This window comes from Camelus dromedarius, chromosome 32, assembly GCF_036321535.1.
Source record: "Camelus dromedarius isolate mCamDro1 chromosome 32, mCamDro1.pat, whole genome shotgun sequence".
NCBI lineage: Eukaryota > Metazoa > Chordata > Mammalia > Artiodactyla > Camelidae > Camelus > Camelus dromedarius.
Window position 1 is genome coordinate 21,866,660 of NC_087467.1, and position 22,249 is coordinate 21,888,908.

Genomic DNA, 22,249 nt, shown 5'->3' on the forward strand with positions numbered 1-22,249 from the left:
GATTCGCTTGTCCTGGTGGGATGGTGCACACAGAAGCACACAGAAATCCGGGCTGTGGAGAAGGATGAGGAACCAGAGGGTTCTCTGTCATAATTTACACACGAAGCAGCATGTGCGTTCCCAAACCCACCCAAGGTCCAAGGGGTCCTGCTCCCTTACAAACCTGGGACGTCCCCACTAGCCGGGGAGACAAACCAACGCCACAGAAGCACCAGGGCGGGCGCCTTCCAAGCTGGGCTCAGAGGAGCAGCCGGCATCGCCCACAGCTCCTCCCGAAAGCACGTTCCCGCGGCCCCGCCAGCTCCCCTGTCACAGCCAGACAGAGGGCGGGGCCCAGGCTCGGAAGCATCTCCCATAAGAAGACCTCAGGGCAAGGCCTGGGCTTGCCAAGGGCAGAACCCGCCCAGGGGCAGACGCAGATTTCAAAGAAATGACTAAACTAGGTAAAAGACAAATATTTTAATCTAGTTCTCCCACTTTATACTAAAATCATTAATACAGGTCACGAATTGCATTTATTCGCAGGTATCTAGAAAACAGTCAAAGGGGCAGCGCTCTCTGTGTAGACCTTAGGAATAAATTTTCTCTGGACAGGAGAACTTGTGCACAACAGCATGATTGGAGCGCGCCCTCCCCGGAGGGTCGCAGGCGTGTGCAGCACGCAGAGAGACACACACAGTGCACCCAGGGCCGGGCGTGGTCCAGCTCAGGACGCCCGACACCCTGCACACCTGCTCACAAGTTTCCTTCAGGTCATGGCCCAGCATGAGAGACAACAGGATACAGGCGCTCGGCCACGCTCCGTCACCGTGTGCAGCCGGGTGCTGCGTAGGAGTTAAGGTCAGACTCTAGTGCCAGCATCAAGCCCCAGGAGAAACCCAGACAGACGCTCCTGCCCCGTTCACACACGCTGGAAACTATTCACATGCCGGCTGGCCGGGCGCACCCCCGCAGCTCCTCGCCTGCACTGAGGGCGCTCACGGCGGTCCTTCAGTAAAGCCAGCAGAAAGCCACGCGGGCCCCGGGACTCCCGTCCCCTCCACGAGGGACACGCCTGACCAATTCAAGGTCTACTCAGTCAGGAAGACGGAAGGGTTTAAGGCTTCGGTGACGATTATAATCCTCTGAGAAATTACTTTCCCTTCAAGTCAAGACAAGATCATAGTGTTTACTGTACTTTCTCTCGACTCTGAAAATCCCTGGTGCGGCGCAGGCGACTTGCACCTGCCATTCAGTCCGCGGGCGGAGCCCGGGCCGGCCGGGCGAGTGGGGCGCGGCGGGACCCTGGCCCTCGGCACGCGGGCCCCGCGGCCGCGGCGACTAGTAGGTGGAGGAGGCCGTGCTCAAGGCGTCTTCGGAGATCCTGGTGCCGGCGGGGTGGGTGCTGGCGAAGTACTTGACGTCACTGTCGCGGTCCATCTGCAGGGCCACAATGGTCTGCTCCACCGCCTCCTGGTGGCAGCTGGCCGAGGCCGAGAAGTACTCTGGGGACGGGAAGCGCAGATCACGTGAACCCGGTGCAGCGCCTCCCGTCCGCCAGGAACACGGTCAACACGGGCGCTTCCGGCTGACGTGCGCTCTGACAGCATTACAAGACTGTCCTTGTTTATAACAGACTAAGCCTCACGGCGCTCACCGCGGTGACACTAACATATGGCACCGCACTTGTTACAGCCGCTCGGCAGCGCGGTGCAAGGAACAAGCTTCCGGATACAAACCACACACACAGAAAACCAGTCTTCTCCAGCCCTTCATTCTAACTGCTACTAAAAAATTTTAAATGAACTCCGAAGGAGAAAAAAGCAGCAATATTCATTTACCTACATTGAAATCCACAAATTTCTTTTTCTGCTTCATTCATGAATTCAAGTGATATTAACCGGCATTCTGGGGTGATTACAGTAAGTAAAACAACCCGAAATTTGAGGAGCTTATAATTTGCAGCCAAGCAAACAGAATAAAAACAAATCCATCTGGAACAGAAGGGTGATGATTACAGCCCCTCCTTCGGCAGGAATGACCGTAACAACTCATTAGACCCCGTCTGCGAGCGCCTGTCCACCTGCGGGTCTGTGAGCTCCCGGCCTGACACCTCTCCCCAGCCAACTGCTACCTACCTTTTTCTAGTAGAGTCTGTCTTAGCGTCTTGGCGAGCAGCACTCGAACGTTGGGGACTCTGTCGTTGGCCAAGGTCAGCAGGTGCGGCATGAGGTGCAGCGCAAACTGGTCCATGGGGAGGCAGTCGTCCTCGATGACCGTCTGGGGACAGAGGAGACCACCTCAGACCGGCTGGTCTGCCCAGCGGTTTAACCAAGTCTCCCAGAAACAAGTTAAGGGCTTCTGATTTTAGTTACTGCTTTTTAAGCCAACACTCCAGGCACTTGGGACCTCAACACAGGACGCCAAGTCCCCACAGAGCTGCTCATGGTCACCCGCCCCTCGGAGGCCGGGATCACGCTCTGCTGCCTCGGGGACTTGGGGACAGAAGGGACGAAGGCCAGCACAGGGAACACGCGGTCCTGGCTGGGCGCTCACCTGGCAGACGAAGACGAAGGCCTGGCGCCCGGACCAGCGTGGGCAGCGGCCGAAATTCTCCACCAGCTCGTGGATCAGGTCCACCCCGAAGGAGGGCGGCGCCGCGCGGTGCAGCTTCCGCACCATTTCGCTGACCTGCGAGGACATGCTCGGTGGGCATTGCTGGCTGCTGCCCGTTGCCTGCCCCGCCCACTGCCCAGAGCCGGCAGCCATACCAGCTTGTAGGAGATCCAGCGGACGGAGGAGACCTTGTCCGCGCACAGGCTCAGGGCGATGGGGCGCAGGTAGTCGTAGACGTCCCTGGGGCTGTACAGCTCCAGGAGCAAGATCAGCTGCCTGCAGATGAACCAGAGAGGGAGGGGAAGCACCCTGTAACCATGGACACGTATAACGAGCAGGCTGCTCCTCTCAGCAGCAGCGCCTGGTCCCCGCTGTCTGTAACACACACAGAGCCGCCTGCTCCCTGCACGTCCGTCAGCTTGGGAACCCCAGGCACGGTCAGAAGTCCCTCTTCCTCTCAGGACGCGGGCAAGACAAATGCTGCCGAATTCTGCGTCCATGGGATGGAGACGGCGGAGCATCTCCTGCTGTGCTCAGTGGGGCCGCAGACACGGGCTCCCACGGGGACCGGGATGTGCCGAGACACTTCGTCTGCACATCGGTTGTCTATGGAATAAAGTGCTGGCAGCATCAGGCAGCCCGGCATGTGTCAGAGCTCCGGGACCAGCAGCAGCGCCTGGCGGTCTGAGCAGAGGCGGCCGCGCCCGTGAGGGAGGACCCTGGATACGGAAGACTTTCACCTCCCAGCTCTGTGTCTGAGGTCACCGACACCTGCGGGCAGCAGGCAGTGCCCGGTGGGGCAATGCAGGGCTAAGCAATGGCCGGGGGCACCGCAGACCCCACCAGCCCTGTGCCGGTGCCTGGGGTCAGGAAACGGGCAGGGGCCTTCCTCTCACCCTCGACAGGCCAGGGCAGTGCGCAGCGGGGGCCGAGGGGAGGACACTGCCTGAGACCAAGCACGGGTCCAAGGCAGTGAGGGGGCTGGAGGGGTCCCAAAGACTGAGGCCAAATGGAAGGAGCAGAGAGCCCCCTCCCTGGTGGGCCTCCACGTGGAGGCTGAGATCTAGGGCTGGGAGGGACCTGGAGACGACAGCGGGCCCCAGGCCCCCAGCCACCCACCTCCCCCCAACTGGCCGGAAGACGTGTGTTCAGGCGGCACCGAAGTCCCACGCGAGCACGGAACCCAGCCCTGCGGGCGAGGGGCAGGCAGGACGGACCCGAGGGGTGACCTCCTCGAGGCTCTGAAGGAAGCGCCGTCAGCCCCAATCCCCTAGCCGGCACGCGCGCCGCTCCTGAAAATGCTGGGGAGGTCCAGAACATTCTGTGAAGCACTCTTACAATTCAACAGCCCAATTTAAGACACACAACCCAGTTACAAAACAGGCAAGAACTTGAAGACGTTTCTCCAGAGAAGCATCTGAACCGTCAACAGCACCAAGGGGCTGAGCCTCCCTGCTCGCTCCCTGCTCGCTCAGGAAACGCAATCAGACCGAGACGGGGTGCTGCTCTGCACCCATGGTGAGAGGGGCGTGGGGGCCGGGAGCCCCAGCCACGCTGGCAGGGGGGGTCCCTCTACACGGCCTCACAAATCCACCTCAGAGACGCTGAAACAGGAACTAGTGTGTGAGTGTTCATGGCAGTGCCGCCCACATCAGCCAAGAGGGAGAAGCAACCCACGCGAGTGGACCAGGACGCTGCACGACCGCGCGGGGCGGCACCGCCCAGCCGAGGGCACGACAGGTGCGCCGGCAGCGCACGCAGGGACTGGAGAGGGGGCCCCACAAAAGCCTGCGTGGGACGTGACTCCACTTATGCGCAGGGCCCAGAACAGCAACGGACACAGAGCAGATCGACCGCGGAGGGAGGGGGAGCGACCACCTAAAGGGCGAGGGTCTCCCTTTGGGGTGACAGGATGTTCCAGAACCCCCGCGGTGCTGTTGCGCGGCCGAATGCCCTGAGTGTGAGCAGGGGCAGGGGCGGCTGTGTGCACGTGAGGCTGCAGCACAGCGAGTGTCAGAGGGACAGGACCCGCATGGGCCTGGAGCCACACCGAGCGAGGACAGAGCCGGGAAGGCCAAATGCAGGGGCCGCCCCCCGCCCCCCGCAGCAGCACTCACTCAGCCAGCTCCGCCCGGAAGCGCCAGTTCCTGCTGTTGTCCGTCACCAGAAACTCCTGCAGCTGGTACAGGTACTCTCGTCTCTTGTCAACATGAAGGAGCTGAAGGGACAACACGAGAGCTGTCACTGGGCAAGGCACAGATGCTTCTCTCCCAGGCTGCTCAGAAGTGACGGCAAACCACACGGCTCTTCTGCAGGACAATGGCTGCAGTAGGTACATGTGCTTGTTTTAAAAACTGGTATTAAGTTCGCTTTCCCCCGATAGTCCCGGCATTATCCGCTTTGACGCATTTGCTTCCTGGGCCGCTGTGTGTCCCCTGGACTCTACTGTCCCCAGCCCTTGGGCACAGCTTGGCCAGAACCCGCGTCCTCTTCGCTCCCGCAGCGTACGAGCCATCAGACTCTGGACACGGCGGCCGTGCTCTTGCTCGGACACGCGAGCCCAGCAGACGGCACCGCGAAGGCACACAGTAGGTGCTCAGCGGTTACTGAGTGAAGAAAACAGAAAGGAATTTACCCCTCTAATTCGCTGTTCTACAAACACTTAAAAGTAGGTTTAAGTCGACGGGGAGGGGGCCCCAAAAGCTGATATACACAGGATCCATCAAACAGGTAAGATCACACAGGAAAAAGTCTAAGTCCGAACTCGCTGTTCTGAGCACACGTCTTCATGGAACACGTTCTAACGGCAGGAAGTGCAGGAGGGAACCTGGAGCATTCGTGCTCTCATGTCAGAGTCGTTCCTGGTGGAGGAGTTCGGAACCTGTTCCATGTGTGCTGCGTAAGAGCTGAGCAAATGACCACATGAGCTAATGCTGTTAAAAACAGAGTTTTTACCACAAGAGAAAAAAGGAGAGGAAATGGTACTGGATCAGAAGTGGAAATATCAATATGAACTCAATAATTAAAAAAAAAATCAGTAATTAAAAAAAAAAAAGATCCAAACCCCAAATCCCCTCCTCCTGTCCGTCTCTGGAAAAGCACAGGAGGAGTGGCACCTGGGGGGCTGCCCGGTGCCTGGATCCTGGCTTCCCCGAAGGTCTCGGGCCTCCGGCCGGGGCGGAGCAGGAGGGGCGTGCTAGAAACCAGGGGCAGAGCGAAGGGACGCAGGAGCTGGCTTTCAGGGGCTCCTACTCGCCAAATTTGATGTGCAAAACAAACGACACAAATGGATTAAAAAAGTAAATCTAAAGTCCACACTGATACTAAAAACACTTCTAAAAAGGTAGAGGGAGAGAGGGGAAAGGTTATCTTTACATGAGACACCAACTAATAGATACAGGAGTTACGAACCCAGAAAATCAGTATTTTACAACCTACAAGGTAACAACCGACTCAGGAAAGAAACAGGTACAAACACAAAAGCACTGGGCGAAGGACTCAGGGGGGAGCCGTTCACACGGTCTGAAAGCATTGCCCACCGAGGGGTCGTGAGCCTGGACGGAGACAGTGGGCGAGGCCACTGCCACGGGGCCGCTCCGCGCCGCCCGCCGCCAGGAGTGGACATCGTCACCCTAACGCCACCCATCCAGGAAACAGCTGCCACCTGTTTCCGGAAGCAGTGTTCCGGAGAAGAACTCCTGCTTCACCTGAACTCTGCGCGTAACAGAGCAGGTGATTTCAAATGGGGGTGGGGAGCACTCCGCAGAACTGGCCAGACCTCCTCAAAACGCCCATGACGTTAAAGACGGGAGCCAGGGGCCTGCTCCAGGTGCAGGAGGATCACAGAGACGTGACTGGTTTCACATTCAACGTGCAGCTCTGAGTCCAGGGGACACTCCTCGGGCAGTGAGAGAAAGCAGATCTTTGCAAAGTGTAACCACATGGTAACTACAGCGGTGTTCCAGGATTAAACAGTCTGCAAAATCAGAGCTGTCCGCCTCAGACCCCACGCCACAGGGGCGAGGGCGACTCAGCAGCATAAGCACAGCAAACTGTGAAGCGCCAGGCCCGTAAAACCTCTCACGTGCATTCAGTTCAGTGACTGTGGGGAAACACGCAAATATTGGTGCTCACGATCTAACGTCATTTAGAAATGAAATTCAGGGTGACTGTTTTTAAATTAAACATTAAAGTGACACCACTGAAACAAAAAAAACAACCAGTCCCCTTCTAGTCAAAGTGAATCTCAACCAAACTCACAGCTACATTTCCCTACACAGACCACACAGAAACCTATCTCGATGGTGACACAAAGCCAAATTTTTAGATCTACAGTGGAATTTTAGTGTTTATCATGCAAAGAACTTAAGGGTTACCTTTAGAAAATCATGCAGGTGTTTGAGGACACCTATCCTGACTTCATCGAGGTCTTTCAAGAATCCATTGAAAATTGGAACCAGATCTGCTGCCGTCAGCTGATCCCCCAGGATGACAGCGAGCTCATGGATGGAGAAGGCCAGGGTTCTCCGAACTTTCCACTGCAGGAGAGAGACAGCAGGGAGTAAGCGGACACAGTCTGGGTGCCTTCGCTTTTACAGGGTACACATGGCTAATTTACATCTCAATGTTACTAATCTCAAGTCAAATCAGAATAAAAGTAGTAACAAAGGCCAAGTTCTAAATGCCTACTTTGTATCAAAAACTGGCAGAAAAAATTAAAATCCCTGCACAGAATGTCTGCCTTCCTTTCTGGAAGGAGGACAGCCAGGGGATCATGTGGAGAGGTCTGCGAAGCTCTCAGCACTGGGCGCCAAGCTCCTCGCTGCCCTGGCTCCTCCCACTGCCCCCTCCCCACCCCAGCACAGACCACCCTGGGTTAAAAACAACAACAAAGCTTGTTTTCAAGGAACTGAAAATCAAAGAAATACAAGAACAGGATAGTTTCTTGCAGACCGCCCTGGGAAAGAACCCCTGAACAGAAATGCATTGCGTTCACAGGAAACTTGATGTCAAAACCATCTTTTTCTTCTCATGCCCTGAATTCTTAATATTTTACTCTGTTAGTTAGCTTAAAACTTTACTGGTGGAGAAGCTGTTTAGGACAAAGGCTTTCTCTTTCTTCCTGCCCCCAAGCACAAGAACCTGTTCTTGAAACAAAATGCTCTCCCACGTCCAGGGAAAAGCCCTGCTGGCCACTCGGAGTCCCAGGAACCTGAGTAGGGACGGAAAACGCTAACGGAATCTGGAGCCCAGATGGACGTCAGGCCAGTGGGTCCCACGCCCCATCCCACCCAGGGGGCCGAGCCGGCGTAAAGTCCTCCGAGCTCAGAGGAGGGGTGAGACTGTGCGCCCGGGGTTACCCTCCACTTTTCACTTGCTCAGTCAACTAATACATTTAGGGGGTGATCCGTCAAGGCTCCGTATAGATTAGTCTAAGCGGCCCGCTTTCCAGTAACCGAGAGGTGAAGGTCACCGAGGTGAGAGGGACAGCATTCTGGAGCGTGGTGACCAGATCTAAGGGCAGGGACGGGAAGCTGGCCACATCAAGGAGGAGCCGCAAAAAGGCCACGGCCCGAACGACCCAGGGTCAACGTTTCACACTTCTTGTCTCTCAGAGGTGGTGGCAGTGGGGACACACGTGTGCGCACACACATGCACACCCTGTGACACCAGAGCGTGGCAGGCTCACACGACTGCAGTTGCACTAAAGTTTGAAAGTGTCACTGAAGAAGCATTTCCGACACTGTTTCGGGGGGAAACTAAATCCCACACTCTCAAGAATGAATCTATACTTAAACTCCAAACAGCAGCACATCCATGAGTTAGGAACGCAGGCCTGCCAACATGATGGTCATTTCCAGACAAAAAAAAAGAAGGCAGGATGCTGGGGTGGGGAAGGGACAGGAGAACTGTGGGCCGTGGCCTTGCAGGGAGAATTCCCTGCTGTCAGCTCGGAGCCCAGGCTGGAGCTGGACCATGAGCAGAAACGCTGCCAGGTTCGGGGAGGCAGACGTGCGCCTACCCCGTGGCCCTGGGGCCCGGCCGTCCCTTCACCTGCATGTCCGAGGCCAGCGTCTCGTAGGTCCCCCGGGCCTGCCCCCCCACCTGCATGTCCGAGGCCAGCGTCTCGTAGGTCCCCCGGGCCTGCCCCCCCACCTGCATGTCCGAGGCCAGGGTCTCGTAGGTCCTCCGGGCCTGCCCCCCCACCTGCATGTCCGAGGCCAGGGTCTCGTAGGTCTCCCGCAGGCAGTGCCAGTTCTGCCGGCCCAGGGTCAGGGCCACGCCCGGCAGGCTGTAGGCGCAGTGCTTGGCGATCTCCGTGTCGACTGTCTGGGCCCGGGAAGGGTCGGTCATGGACAGGTACTGGTCCAGCAGAGCCTGAGGCACCACATCCTAGGGGAGGGGCGGTGGGGACACAAGTTAGGGTCACTCATCTTCAGCACAGAGTTAACACAGCATCTCAAACAGCAGAGAAAAACCAATCTCAGTCTCAGGAATCCAGTCACTGAAAGAAACCAGGCGGACGGAAATACCCCCGTCAGCAAACAGAAGCACCTCCAGGAGAAGGACGGCAAGTAGCACCTGGAACGGAAGCGCTCCGAGGACGGTCAGCAGGGCTGACGCAAGCCCGCACCTACAGCCGGGGCGGAGGGCGGAGCCGACGAGCCCCAGCGGCAGCGGGACAACGCGCTATCACCTCTGCGCGATCACCAGCAAGGATTCTAAAACCACCGCCGCCACCGCCTTGAGAGGGAGACTGAGCAGTTCTCTACGGAACGTGAAGTGCACGTGCATCTAACCATCTGCACGAACACGAGGACACACACGGTCTCACTCACGCAGGCGGAACACAGCAAGGAAGGAGCTGCACTCACGGCACAGCTGGGGAAAGGGCAAGTGGGAGGAGAAACTGAGCAGGAAGCTGAATCCTGGGCTCTGTAAACGCATTATTTAAAAAATAAATAAAGCAGAGCTTCATTAAAGGGTTGAGACTATACGTATTGGCTTGAAGATACGTTTACAAGTAAGTGGTGAAAAGCCTATTTGAAGCAGGGCCAAACCTGGTAAGAAACGGGTTTAAACATGGAAACGACCAGCCACACAGGACACGGCGTCCCGGCTGCTCACCTGGACTCTGGGTCTCCTCTCCTCGTCGGGGCTGAAACCGCCGTCGCTGCCCAAGTCCGGATCGTGGTGCATGTAGCAGAGGGCGGAGTCCACGTCCTGTCGGGACACACAGGCACTAAAGGACCATCCTGTCGGCTTCCTGCCTCCAAACTACCCCACTCAGTCACTCACCTTTCAAGACAGCCAGGAGATACAAATACGTACAAATTCTTTGTGCTTTTAAACATTTGAAACACACCTAAGACCTCATAAAAATGTCCCCTTCCTTCAAACACGCACAATAAGTTGCTAAATACATGAAAATAAATTCCAAAATGAATGTAATTCAAAACTAAACTCAGAAGTAATTTTGAAAAGGCCTCAAAATCTAAAATTGTTCATTAACAAAACAGCATTTAGCCAGAGACAGTCAACCGCTCTAACAGCCGCACAGCACCTGCAGTTCCTATTCTGTTCTTTTCTACCCCGGCTACCACCAATCGCACAAATACATTTTATTAACAGCCCCTGCACCCCCCAAAAAACCTCAAATGAACACAAAACACCTTCTAAAACACAGAGGCATTGCAGTCATATTTGCAACGACACTCAGTGGCCAGGGTTTCCTCTGCAGCCCTGTTATCACACGAGCCCTCTAACTGCACCACATGTCATCTGACAGAAAACAAGCTCCAAATCCACCAACGCCCGGGGCCCTTGTGTGCCCCCACGCACACGTGGACACTGTCCCCTGAGCTGACTGCTCAAGCTGCCCTGACCTGCAGCCACCCGACTCTGGCAGCCAGCAGTGTGTTCCGTCTCCATTTACATCAACAAGGGATGAGAAGGGCCGAGACCCAGCGGTGCTGGCCTGGCGGGCGTGGGAGGAAGCTGGGGGACAGCCGTGCACAGGGAGGGGACGCTGGTAACAGTACCCACCCTCACACTCCAGAGTCCAGATAATCCCGCAACATGGCCTCAAGTCCCGATCTTCCGCTCAGAACACTGTTGCTCGCGGCAGTGAAATGGTCCACTCAGAAACAAAGCACCTCTCCAAAAAGAAAAGGGAAGAGTTAATGATTCTTGATAAAGGGCTTTGTTTCCAGGAAGACTATTTCACTGCAGTGAGCTACGTTAACACAGACCCGCTGACGTGGTCACGGAGACGGGCCCGGGATTTCTAGGACACCGGGGTCACAAAGGCGGGAGGTGGGGACGGTTACTTTTACTTTGTGTGAAGGGGGAACTGAGACAACTGCTGACAGACAGAGGACGTGCTAACTGGGAAGTGAGCCACTGCCGTTCCCCCCCAGAGCCTCCAACTCCAACCGTCTCACTGATGACCCCTGTGCCCCTCGTTACCTCAACAGCATCGCTGATCAAAGGCACGGAGGCTTCGTGGCTGAGTCCGCAGCCAGGGAGCTCGCCGGCGGCCGGCTCGTCCTGCACGGGGCTCCTCCTGGCCGCCTCGCCGGGCTCATCACAGGCATCCAGGCTGGAGGCGCGCAGGGCGGCGGCCAGCACGTCCACCTGCGCTGTGGGTGGGACGAGAGGGCCAGTGAGCGCCAGCCGGGGCGCTCGGTCCCCTCCCTCTGCAGGGTTATGGGATCAGTGGGATGCGATGCTTTGACACTGCCATCAAAAAGCTGGGGGAAAACTCTACTGCAGTGCAGCATTAGTTCCCCGAGAGAAAAAGTAGAGACTAATACGCTTTCGTGAGATTAAATGTGTTTATCCACTACTGTACATTATTCTGCGTTAGTAGGAAGAGAAACGCTATCTAGTGCTGGAGTCAATCTCGGTGAGTTAACTATGTCAGGTAGTGCGTGAACGGGCTGACAGGGCTACTTACTAAGCTATTTTAGCAGAAGAGCAGCCACCTGCCAACATAAAACAACGGTAATTACAAAGATTTCTGTGGCAGTTACATTTAAACATCTTATCCCAATTTGTTGTGTTTTCCTCTAGTTCTTCTTGAAAATGAAACTGGTGACCTGTCCCAAACACAGGGGACTGCCTTGCTCGAAGCAAACCAGAATGTCATCACCAAGCAGTTCTCAAGTCTGGCAAATGGTGCTGTCAGTGTTTTGAATGACACCTTCTTCATAACAGTGATTCAAGGCTAAAGTAAAACATTCTTCCTTCCCCCACAAAGAAAGGAGAAATTTAGCAAAAAATATTGTTTAGTGTTACTTGAAGTAACAATCCACCTGGATGCTCAAAATAAAGAATTTATAAATTTTAACTTCAAATGTATTTAGTACAAAGATTAGAAATAGAAAGTGTGCCCCCCCATACTTAAAGATTATTTTAGAAGCAATCAGAGTGAGTATTTTATTAGGATAACCTATTATGGTGCTGTAGCATTTTTAAAATTCTAATTCAGCACATGAGGTACCTGGAAGTAAAGACAAGAAACACAGGATGAGGTTCTTTCTATTCAATCAGGTCATTCTTTGTTAAATAAACTGAAGGTGTCAATCGTGAAAAGTTACCATGGAATGCGTCCTCATTCTTCAGAGAATTTAGCAGCAATCTGTACTAATCCTTTAATCATGCCAGCTCTCCCCTGTAGACTCCTTCACATTTCCACGGTGAAGGCGCAACAGCACCCGAGGAGACCGACCGCCCCAACGTGTGCAGGTTTGAGTGTCCTGTCCCACGTAAGTCACGGGGCGGTGGGGGGGGGGGGGCTGAAGCATCTCCACCCTTTCCCAGGAGAGACTAACGGGTCAGAGTCTGCAGTCACTCATCTGAGCAGACGACAGACTCTCCTCCTCCACATTAACCTTTGTCTTGAGGTCTGTACGTTCATAAAAGTTTAAAACGAGTACCTCTGGGAAGTCACCTCTTTCAAGAAAACGGGTACAGGATCATGGAGGTGGGCCTGAGCCGATTCCCAGGGGGCCTGGCTACGGCTGGGACTCCCACAGACCTACCACTGGGACCACGGGGGGAGCCACGGGCTCCATCCCTTCCGCACGCAGCACACTTACAACGCAGACACAAACCCTGGGTCAGAGCGCGTTTACCACAGGTCTGTGAGGACACGGCCCCTGCTGACCGCTGCTCAGAACAGGGTTGGCCGGGAACCCGGACTGCACTCCCCCCGACGAAGCTACACCTTCTATCTGCCCCACACTCTGCTCGTGGTTAGTCGCAACTCCGCAATGGTTTACTGCTTTCAATCAATGAACAATGTGACTTTTCTGGCCACAGCTGCTGAAAGGACCCAATTCTTCTGCTGGGCCCAAGCCCCCTGGGGAGAAGTCTGTCCTCCGTGGGCCCTGTCATCTCAGAACCGGTGCCGTGAACGCTACTCGGCCGCTCTCAGGTTCAATCCTGAATCAGCCCGGCCCCCGGACCTGCCAGCGATTTTCAGTGTCAGGACACACGCCCCACACTCCCTTGTACGGGGTCTGGAGGAGGGGCCTCCTACACCGGCTCCCTGTCTCACTCCCTCCATGTCGTAGGACCTTTTCCAGTTCTACAGCCGAGAACGGGCTTCCTTTTTCTGACAGGACCGTCTCACTCTAGTTCCCGGAAACACTTAACTTTCCTGACCAGAAACCCGCACCCAGCCATCAATCCGTCAGCGCTTGGAGGAGGGAGGAGGTCAGAGTTAGACTTCCCAGGACACCTCCCACCGAACGGCACAGAAAGGGACAGGGACAAGGCTCCGGAGGCCAAAATCCACCCGCCGAGGGGCCGGCTATGTCGCCCTGGGCGCCTCCCCGCGTCCTCAGGCCCAAGCGCCAGGAAAACACTTAGCCACACAACACGGCCACGTTAGTCCTGTCAGAACTCCATTTCCAATTCTGGGTCAAAGTTCTGCCTTTCAAAAAGGCAGACATTCTCTGCCAGTTTGAAGGAGATGGCTGCCCACAGTGGCAGGATTAGAAAAGAAAAATGCATCCCAAGTTAAGGGACACCCTTAAAAACTCAAAACACCTAACGGTCTGAAAAGCCTGGCAGTTACTAAAATTCACACGGGGTTCAACACGCCCTCGGATTTCAGCAAAATCAAGGCTCCAGAATCCTGCAGCCACACACCCAGCACCGATCCCATGTTTGGCGGCAGGACATCAGAACACAGACAGTTTGTGAAGTGAGTCTCACCCGCCATGCTCGCTGAGGCTGGGATTTTTGTCTGGTTTGTTCCTGGCGTGTATTTAGTGCCCAGGAGAGTGTCTGGCACTTAACAGCTGCCCGCTAAGTAATGCTGGATGAATCCACCAGTGGATGGATATGTTATCAAAGTATCATCATTATGGGCAGAAAGAACACGATGAATTTAAATCACAGCAGGTTTAAGAGCTGAATCAGAAAGAGAACTGATTGAATCATAGTTCGGTGTTACTACTAAAACCTCTCGTTTGCAGTCTGTAAACTTTCAGTACAATTTTAAGTCAAACCGTGTTAATTTCTCCAAAACACAAAGTCATATCTGAAACTCATACATCCATATGAGTCTTTTCAAAAAAGCAAACTATGCATATTACTTTTTAGCTCATTTGTTAAAAAAGAATTTAAAGTAGCATATTCAAGATTTCAATGAGTATTTATTAAGTGTGTACACCATGTGTCAGAGAACTGACCAGCCAGTGTGACCAGCGAGGGCTCCCAGAAACGCCAGCCAGCCATCTTTTCCCATGAAAATCAGGATTGTAAGAAAAATCACGAGAGCTACTTCAGTTTGATCAACTGAATAAAACTTAAGCTGATAAACGATGGCAGGCACTAAAACAGGAAGCAGAGGGCTGGGAAGGTGAGCACTGCTCGAGGGCTGACGGCCCTCAGACATGGACATCCTGGTCTGGGTGTGACTCCTCTCAGCTCTCCTAGTCTGGGCTGGGAGGACGGGATGGAGGGGCCACAAAGACTGGGTTCTGATCAAGATTCTCGTTTGTCAAGTGAAACCAAACCTCAGTATCTGCTAGATCATCAGATCATTATGAAGCGCAGAGTCCTGGGTTTCAGGGGTAAAAACCAACAGCCAGAGACACAACTGAGGAAAAAGCCAAGAAAGTCAAGCTGTAAGGTTTTCGTAGAAAAGAATCCACCGTGAGGAATAAAAACAGGATCTACTGAGAACACTCGTAAGGAGGAGAAGTGAACTCCTGGGACCCAGAACAGTGGGATAACCTCAAACACAGACTCAGGGCGCCCCCGCGCCTGACCCCACGGGCGCTTCTCTGGAGAAGGCGAACCACAGGGTCACGGAGCGGACTGCTGGCTGCTGGGGACGGAAGCTGGGGGCACCGCAAGGGACCCGACCCTTGCCAGTTAAAGAAAGATAACTTTCAACCATCAAGGGTATGAGTCTGCCTTTAATCAAGTCATTTAGTTTTCCTCTAAGTGCAGAATGACCACAGGAAATCTTTAAAAGTCTTGGTAAGTCAAAGCCAGATACAGGTGACGGCTGCCCTCACAACCACTGGTGAACCTGCCACAGTTCAAACATAACAAGGATTTTCGTGTTTTAGGAAGATCCTGAAGGTGTCACTTTGTCTACTTTAAAAATGGGCATTCCTAACACTGAGCTGACAGTTCAGTAATTTTAGCTTTTGCAAATAACAAGGCAAAAAAAAAAAACAAACAAAACAAAAAAACCCACAGTGATAAAAGAGCTGAAGACTTACAGTCTGGGGATTTTTCTAAATTCTCTTCTTTTAGGTAACAGTTCAGGTTTCACTGACTGGTCACAAGTGCACAGGCTCCCACCCAACGGACCTGGAATCCCTGGCCCCCGCACAGACCCAGGGCTCAGAACCTCACTTCCCACACTGACTGATCAGAGCATGAATTCCACTCAATGAGAGCAACTGCTTATTTTCACCCAAAACCACCTTTACAGCCATTATTCATAATGACAGAATCTGGGTGGGACATGAGTAACCCAACGGAACAAGTCAAAACTGGAGAACAAAGACGCCACAGTGACTCCTGCAGACGTCCCCAGCAATGAGAGCACCCACTGCACAGCAAGACACACCCTCTGTCCAGCACCCCCGTAACAACTCTGCAGCTGCCGGTTCATAAAAAGGCCAACGAGACCGAGAGCCGGACAGTGAAAGCAGGGCTCCAGACGGGAAACTGTGAATGTGAAACACTGGATGACTGACAACGTCAGCGCGTGTGAACCCGCACACCTGTAAACGCTACACTTAGGAGCGTGGGGACAAGCTTATCTCAAACTGATTTCCTGAATCAGACTGGGCATCTCTATGAAGACGATGGTCAAAAACTCTTCCCCTCTGAGGATGCCTGAGATTCCACCTTTTCTTGGTGGCGGTTGCTGTTTAGGCGGATGGGGGTAGTTTAGGTTTAGTTATTTAACAGAGGTGCTGGGGATGGAACCCAGGGCCTCGTGCATGCTAAGCATGCGCTCTACCACTGAGCTCTACCCTCCCCCAAAATAAGTTTTGAAAAGACAATTTTTCTGAGGGACAAAATCAGGCCATAATGTGTCCTGCCAGCTTCAGAGGAAGTGCGTGCCGGCCCCCTACCTCTGACGTCCGGGTCGTCGACGTGCGGCTCCAGGTTCTCGATCAGCTCCTCCAGCTCCTTCCTGGTGGCCATGGTGAGGCTTGCAGAGCCGGGCACGGAGACTTGGGGTGCTGCTCCCGGGCCCTCTGGGCCGAGGGGGCTCCCAGAGCCCTGCCCCAGCTCCATGTCAAGATCTATTTCGGGAAGAGGAGTCCTCCAGAAATGGAAGGAGTTGTACTCCTGGTCCAGGAGGCCTGGCTCCTCCAACCGCGACGCAGACCGGCCGTGCCCAGGCTTTCTGTCCTTCTCGTCGCCGGCCGCCTCCTGGGGGGGCTCTGAGGACCAAGCACAGAGCACAGAGCTGCCCACCAGAGCGGCTGCTTCGCCAGGAGGTCTCCGAGGGTTTTCAGTGCCGTCTTTCAGCGTGCCTTCCAGTTCAACACGGGGAGGACCAGCAGCTGGCTCCGTGGGGGCGTCCTCCGGCCTGATCTGGACATCCTCGGGGGCTTCCTGGTCTCTGGTCCTTTCATTGTTTTGTTTGGGAAAAAGAAAGTGAAAATTATAAAAAGAATTACTGAAAAAAATCAATGAAGGACACTACATAAAGCATTTAGACAAGATAAATATTAAAAATTACAAATTATTCATACAAACTGAGTAGTTTACATCTATTACTGATAATGCTTTTTTCCCAAAAATCAGGTGTTCTGTGTTCAGAGGTGTAGACACCTGTTAAGTCTAGACACCAAAGCCTTACGCATTAGCTGAAGAAGGCAACATTTAAGAATGTCAGGATTCGACAAAACGATGCTAATTTTAGTAGTACAAAGATTACAAAGAAATAGCAGGAAGACAGATTCGTACAATGCATTTAAAGCCAAACACATCTTAAAAATCATCCGCTTTTTAGGATTATAGTATTGCCCCTGTGCTCCAATGACATATCAAAAAGCTGAGAACTAAAACCTACCTGCTTACACAGAGAGAAACACTCCTCTACACAGCATTAGAAAAGACCTTTCCTGACTATCTCACAGGATACATTAAAATCCAAGTGTAAGTGATTTTCACTTCTTCCCCACTTTCCAGCTCCAGGGCCAGAAGTTTTCCCCAGAGCCATGACCTCACTGATTAGGACAGGGCAGCTCCCAAATTCAAGTCCACGGATCACTGCATCCATCACCTGAGCCAAAGCACTGCAGTAAGTTTTAATGTTTATTCCCTGTATCTCATTTGACTCAACTAAATGTAACAAACGTGTGTTGAGCACCTGCTGGGGCCAGGAAACAACCCCGGCAGGTACTGAGGATTCACATGTGAACAAGGGGCCGATCCTGCTCCTGAGGTTACACTGGAGGCAGAGAGGACGAAGACGAGAGCGGCCAGCTGGCAGCACAGTCTCAGTCCAGGTGTGTCCACGCGGGACTCGGCGGGCAGAGGTGGGAGGTGAACTTGAAGGCTTTAGAGGAAACAGTGTGAGCTGTGTTTGAAAGAATAAATAAACGTTTCTGAGGCTATGGGGAAGAAAACACACCCAAAGCAGCAGAGACGGCATGTGTGAAGGCAGGAGGGGTGGTCGAGGCCCAGCCACTGAGAAAACAGCCGCACTGGAGACGTCTGCAGGGATCACAGCATCCTGTACCACACAGCCCTGGAACAGCCCCTTGGGCCACAAGAAATAAGGGACAACTGAGAGCTGCTTTTCTGGATGTGGTATTTTTGGAAGAGAATTCTGGAAGCAGGAGAGAAAGTGGCTGGAGCTGAGGCAGGGCAAGGGCCTCAGGAGGGCAGGTGAGAGAGGTGCCCTGGATGACGGCGGTGCCAGGCCGGAGAAGGAACACGTGCCCGTCACGACAAAGCCCACAGTCTGCTCACTCACTGCGTGCTGGGGACAAGACCCCAAGGGAGGAAGCTGCGAGGACCTCGGCATGTCCGGCCAGGCCCTGAGCCGAGGCTGCAGCCCATGGAAAGTGGGAAATGCCAGCGCGGCCACTGATCTGCGCAGAGCCCCGGGTGTGCCTGCCCAGGCCTGGCCACAGGTGGCCCAGAGAGGCGGCGGGGCCCAGACAGACAGCGGGGAGGGAGGCCATGTCCTTGCACGAAGGGAGGCTCAGGAGCAGCATTTCTTAGGCTTAGAGGGAAAGGCCGGAAGAGAGGAAGGAACTGGAGCCACACGAAACGGACGGGGGAACTCCAGACCGATCTCCTTCTGAGGAAACAGGCTCGAGAACCCTGGGGCCACACGAAGTGGGGACAGGCACCTCGGCCTCAGAGTGCCGGGGACATGTGGGTGGACACCGCAGGTCAGTCTGTGAGGCGAGCACGGGAAATCTGGACCGCAGGCCTCATACAGGAGCTCACAAGGCCTGCGTCCTGGAAGGACACACACTGCCTGTGTGACATCCCAGTCACAGGCCCCACACAGCTCTCCTGAGGTGACCAACATCCCCGCTGTGGCTTCACCTCACAGTAATCTTCACATTGTCTTCAGAAACACGATTACTTCAAAAAAATTTTTTAAATACAGATAAAAATATCTAATAAGTCATCCAAAATCATCCCACACAGTGACAGCACAAAAATTCTGGTGTTTCTCTTCCATCTTTATAACCATAAAGTGCACACAGACTAATAAACTCCTGTTACAGCCGTGCAAGAACTCAGATGCCAGCCCCGCTGACTCCACACTTACTCTTTGCTCATAAAAATGCGGGACTTGCCTCGACGGCCGGTAAGATCCTTTCCCTCTCCGACTCCCCACCTGCCCCGCCGCCAAAACAGTCCTTGAAGCTGGTGCTATTATGCAAAAGAAATGTCTTCTGTATCTGTATGAATTACATATTTTTCAATCAAGTCTAAAGATTTTTTTTCCTTTGTTTTGGGTTAACTGGTGAAATCTGAATGACATCTCCAGATGACATATTGCGTGTTAATTTTTTAATTGTGGTAATTAGACTGTGGCTACGTATTACTGTCGTGTTCTGAGAAATGCACAGTGAAATATTTTAGGTAAAAAGAGTAAGTATAAATAAGCTTAAAACTTACCTCAAAGAATTCAGAGAGAAAATAAAATTAAAGCAAGTATGGTAAAGTGCAGGGAAATACATACAAGGTCTTGTGGCAGCTCACTTCGAAAAAAATGTGACATTGAATGTATGTATGTTCGTGTATAACTGAAAAATTGTGCTCCACACTGGAATTTGACACACTGTAAAATGACTATAACTCAATAAAAAAATGTTAAAAAAAATAAAGTATAAGATTTTTAACATTTGAAGAATCTGGATGAAGGGCCTATGGGATTCTGTGTGCTATTTCTACAGTTTTTCTGGTATCATGCAAATTAAATTTTAAAAATTAAAGTAACAGGATATTGTTCGGTGAGGGTGGGGAGCAAATGGTTAAATCCTACTTAAGACTTTATCTATCATCTGATGAATTTTAGAAACCTGCATTTAAAATACACAGAAAGAACCCAGTTAAAGGGCCATCTGGCATATAAAACTACTCCAAGGGCCCGACGTGCCTGGATCGCTGCCTTACTTCAGCATCAAATTAACTTTTGCTTTTCTTAGCAGGAAAAACAAAGAATAACTGGCCTACTCATTCTATTTGCCTAAGAAAAATTACCAGTTTGTCCCAACTTAAATCTCCTGGTATGGCTTCAAAGAGACAAAAAAAAAAAAAATCTTCTCTAGTATTAAATTCTTGGAAGTATCAAATTCTGTATGAGTAACAGCCACTTCAAACTGTTGAAAATATAAATTCTCTAATACTGATTTTTCCTAGAGCCAGATAATCGTCAGTGCTCGGTCAAGCTGCTAAACATGCCAAAATTCTGGTATCCCTGACCACCAGTCTTCCAAGTGCTGTTACACCAGCAGACGCTGTTCTGAGAACCAGGGAGACTTAAGGTTCTCCTAGCCAAGAGAACCCCCCGGCTCCTAAGCGCTGCAGGTGACGCGCACCAGCGTGAACCAGAAGCGTCCCTGTGAAAGAACCTGGCATTTCCTCTAGTGTCCACATAAGCTTACAGTTAGCATCCTTGAGCTCTGGTGACCAGAGACCACGGGCCCAGAAAAGGAGCACGTGTATTTCAAGGAGAAATGGACCCACAGGACTTCTGGTTACAGAAATGCTGTGTCCTGAGACGGAGGCGCTCAAGCCCCGAGACTAAGCCAGACGAGCTTTCAGTATCAGTGCAACTTCCAGGCTGGAACCAGCAACAATGTTACTTTCACACAGTTGCCATTCAGCTCAGCTGCCAAAGGCCAGCACTAGCCGTTCAGTTCCTTGCAGCTTTGGAGATGAAATCCATTACTTCTTACCGATTCATTCCTGGAGTGCTGTGTACCAAGCATGTGCCAGGCCTGGTGACACTGTCAGAACACTGACACAAAACCAGGCTGCTGCACGGATGGGCCTGTCTGCTGGAGGAAAAACGACGACTAACAATCAGCGTTCCTGTTCCCGTGACGGCCAGGACGCAGAAGCCCAGGACTTCTTCCCAGATGCTCGAGCCAGTTTGTCCCGAGACAGAAACGCACTGACACTCTCTGTTAAATGAGGTACGGATGGAACGGGGGCCTCCCAAACAGAAAGAGGGAGAAGCAAAAGAAGCCAGCGTACTCAGAGAACAAGACGGCAGCTGGTGTAACTCCACGGACAAGTTACTTTGTGCAACTTAAAAGTGCATATTTGAACGTTTAACTCTGCTCCTGGAAGCAGCTTTTATTAACACCTTCAAAGAACCATGACCAGTTTGATCCAGGGAGAGTGAAAGTTAAGTCTGGTGTTTTATAAAGTCAGAGCTTAATGATCAACAAATGCTTCGAAGAGTTAAGTGATATTAAGTGTTTCCCGGATCAGAGGAAACACCATATGTAAGAAATAAATATTAGGAGAAACATATTGCCAAACATTCGCTTGCTTTGTGAGGTATTTGTTTGAGAAGTCTGAATTCTAGGAAACCAAGAGGACCTTGAGAACAGGAACCAAGGTCTCTGTGTCTGTCTACAGTAGCTGGTCCACAGTAGGTGCTCAGTTAACTCCCGCATAATTAATCAACCACCCCAACAACCGTAAATAACAGAACAAGTTTTAAGACAGCTTAGAACAAAAACCAGGGCAGTATTTAAGACAAGGCCAGCCCGCGAATGGTTCTGAGATTAATAATACACAAGGCTACTCTTTTTGATGCTAGGAAGTAAAACTACACACTTTCACAATATTTAACAGAAGTCCTTCCTTAGCCAGGAACTATCTCCTCCCTCCCCTACACCATTAATACAATTCAGTAAAGGCTAAAAATAAAGTGAAAATCTAATGCTACAAATAGTACCGACTTGGCCTTAAGACATACCTCACTATAGTGGAAGAGGAACTGAGGTTCGCAGCTACAAGAAAACTCGCTGACTTTACACAGCTCCCCCAGCGACGGCCCACGCTGGCAGTTGGCAAACTAGGGGCCACACCAACTAGTGCCGTCTGTCCAGTTTTACCGGAGCACAGCCAAGCCCAAGCCCTGCACCGTCTCCGGCTGCGTTGGCTGCGCAGGTGGGGCCGGGGGCTCTCAGAGACCAAGAGCTCTCAGCAAAGCCTGCAGACCCGTCCTAGACACGCCTCTGTGCACTTTCACTCACTAGTCTCCCTCCAGACATGCCGGCGTCTCTCTACCGCCAGCGGGTGAAAGGTGCACTGGCTGCAGACACGGAGAGAGCAGGTACCACCCGTCCTCGCTGCGGCACTCAAGGCAGTGGCTGTTCTCCCAAGAGCTCACAGCCTCTGGTCGCTAGGAACACAGGTTTAGCCTGAGTCTTCTTCCTTCACTAAACACAGTACCACAGGTGTGTGTGGCTATTCGGCAGGACACGAGGAGAACTGGCAAAAGGGGACGACAAGGCAGCAGAGAAAGGAGGACTGCCAAATCAACACACCGAGCACCGGGTCCCACAGTGCCAAGACCCACAGGAGCACCACCCCCGTCAGCATCACAGCAGGGGGGTCGGGCACTGAGCAGGGACCGTTTCAGGACAGGCACCGAGCGAGCTCCCCACGC

At 52.8% G+C, this 22,249-nt stretch overlaps 1 protein-coding gene across 4 annotated transcripts in view; it reads right to left on the reverse strand.

The window, feature by feature from the left end:
- Positions 1-440: 440 nt before the first annotated feature.
- Positions 441-22,249, reverse strand: part of PPP4R1 (protein phosphatase 4 regulatory subunit 1) — a 47,547-nt gene continuing 25,738 nt past the window's right edge. For all 4 annotated transcript variants that reach the window (XM_064481613.1, XM_031439186.2, XM_031439187.2 and 1 more), the window contains 10 exons: positions 16,212-16,714; positions 11,065-11,237; positions 9,724-9,819; positions 8,803-8,988; positions 6,972-7,133; positions 4,713-4,813; positions 2,751-2,871; positions 2,536-2,670; positions 2,118-2,259; positions 441-1,484 (listed from right to left, as the gene is read on the reverse strand). In XM_064481613.1, the coding sequence (XP_064337683.1) occupies positions 1,321-1,484; positions 2,118-2,259; positions 2,536-2,670; positions 2,751-2,871; positions 4,713-4,813; positions 6,972-7,133; positions 8,803-8,988; positions 9,724-9,819; positions 11,065-11,237; positions 16,212-16,714 (1,783 nt within the window). In that variant the 3' untranslated portion in view covers positions 441-1,320. The remainder of the gene's footprint in view (positions 1,485-2,117; positions 2,260-2,535; positions 2,671-2,750; positions 2,872-4,712; positions 4,814-6,971; positions 7,134-8,802; positions 8,989-9,723; positions 9,820-11,064; positions 11,238-16,211; positions 16,715-22,249) is intronic.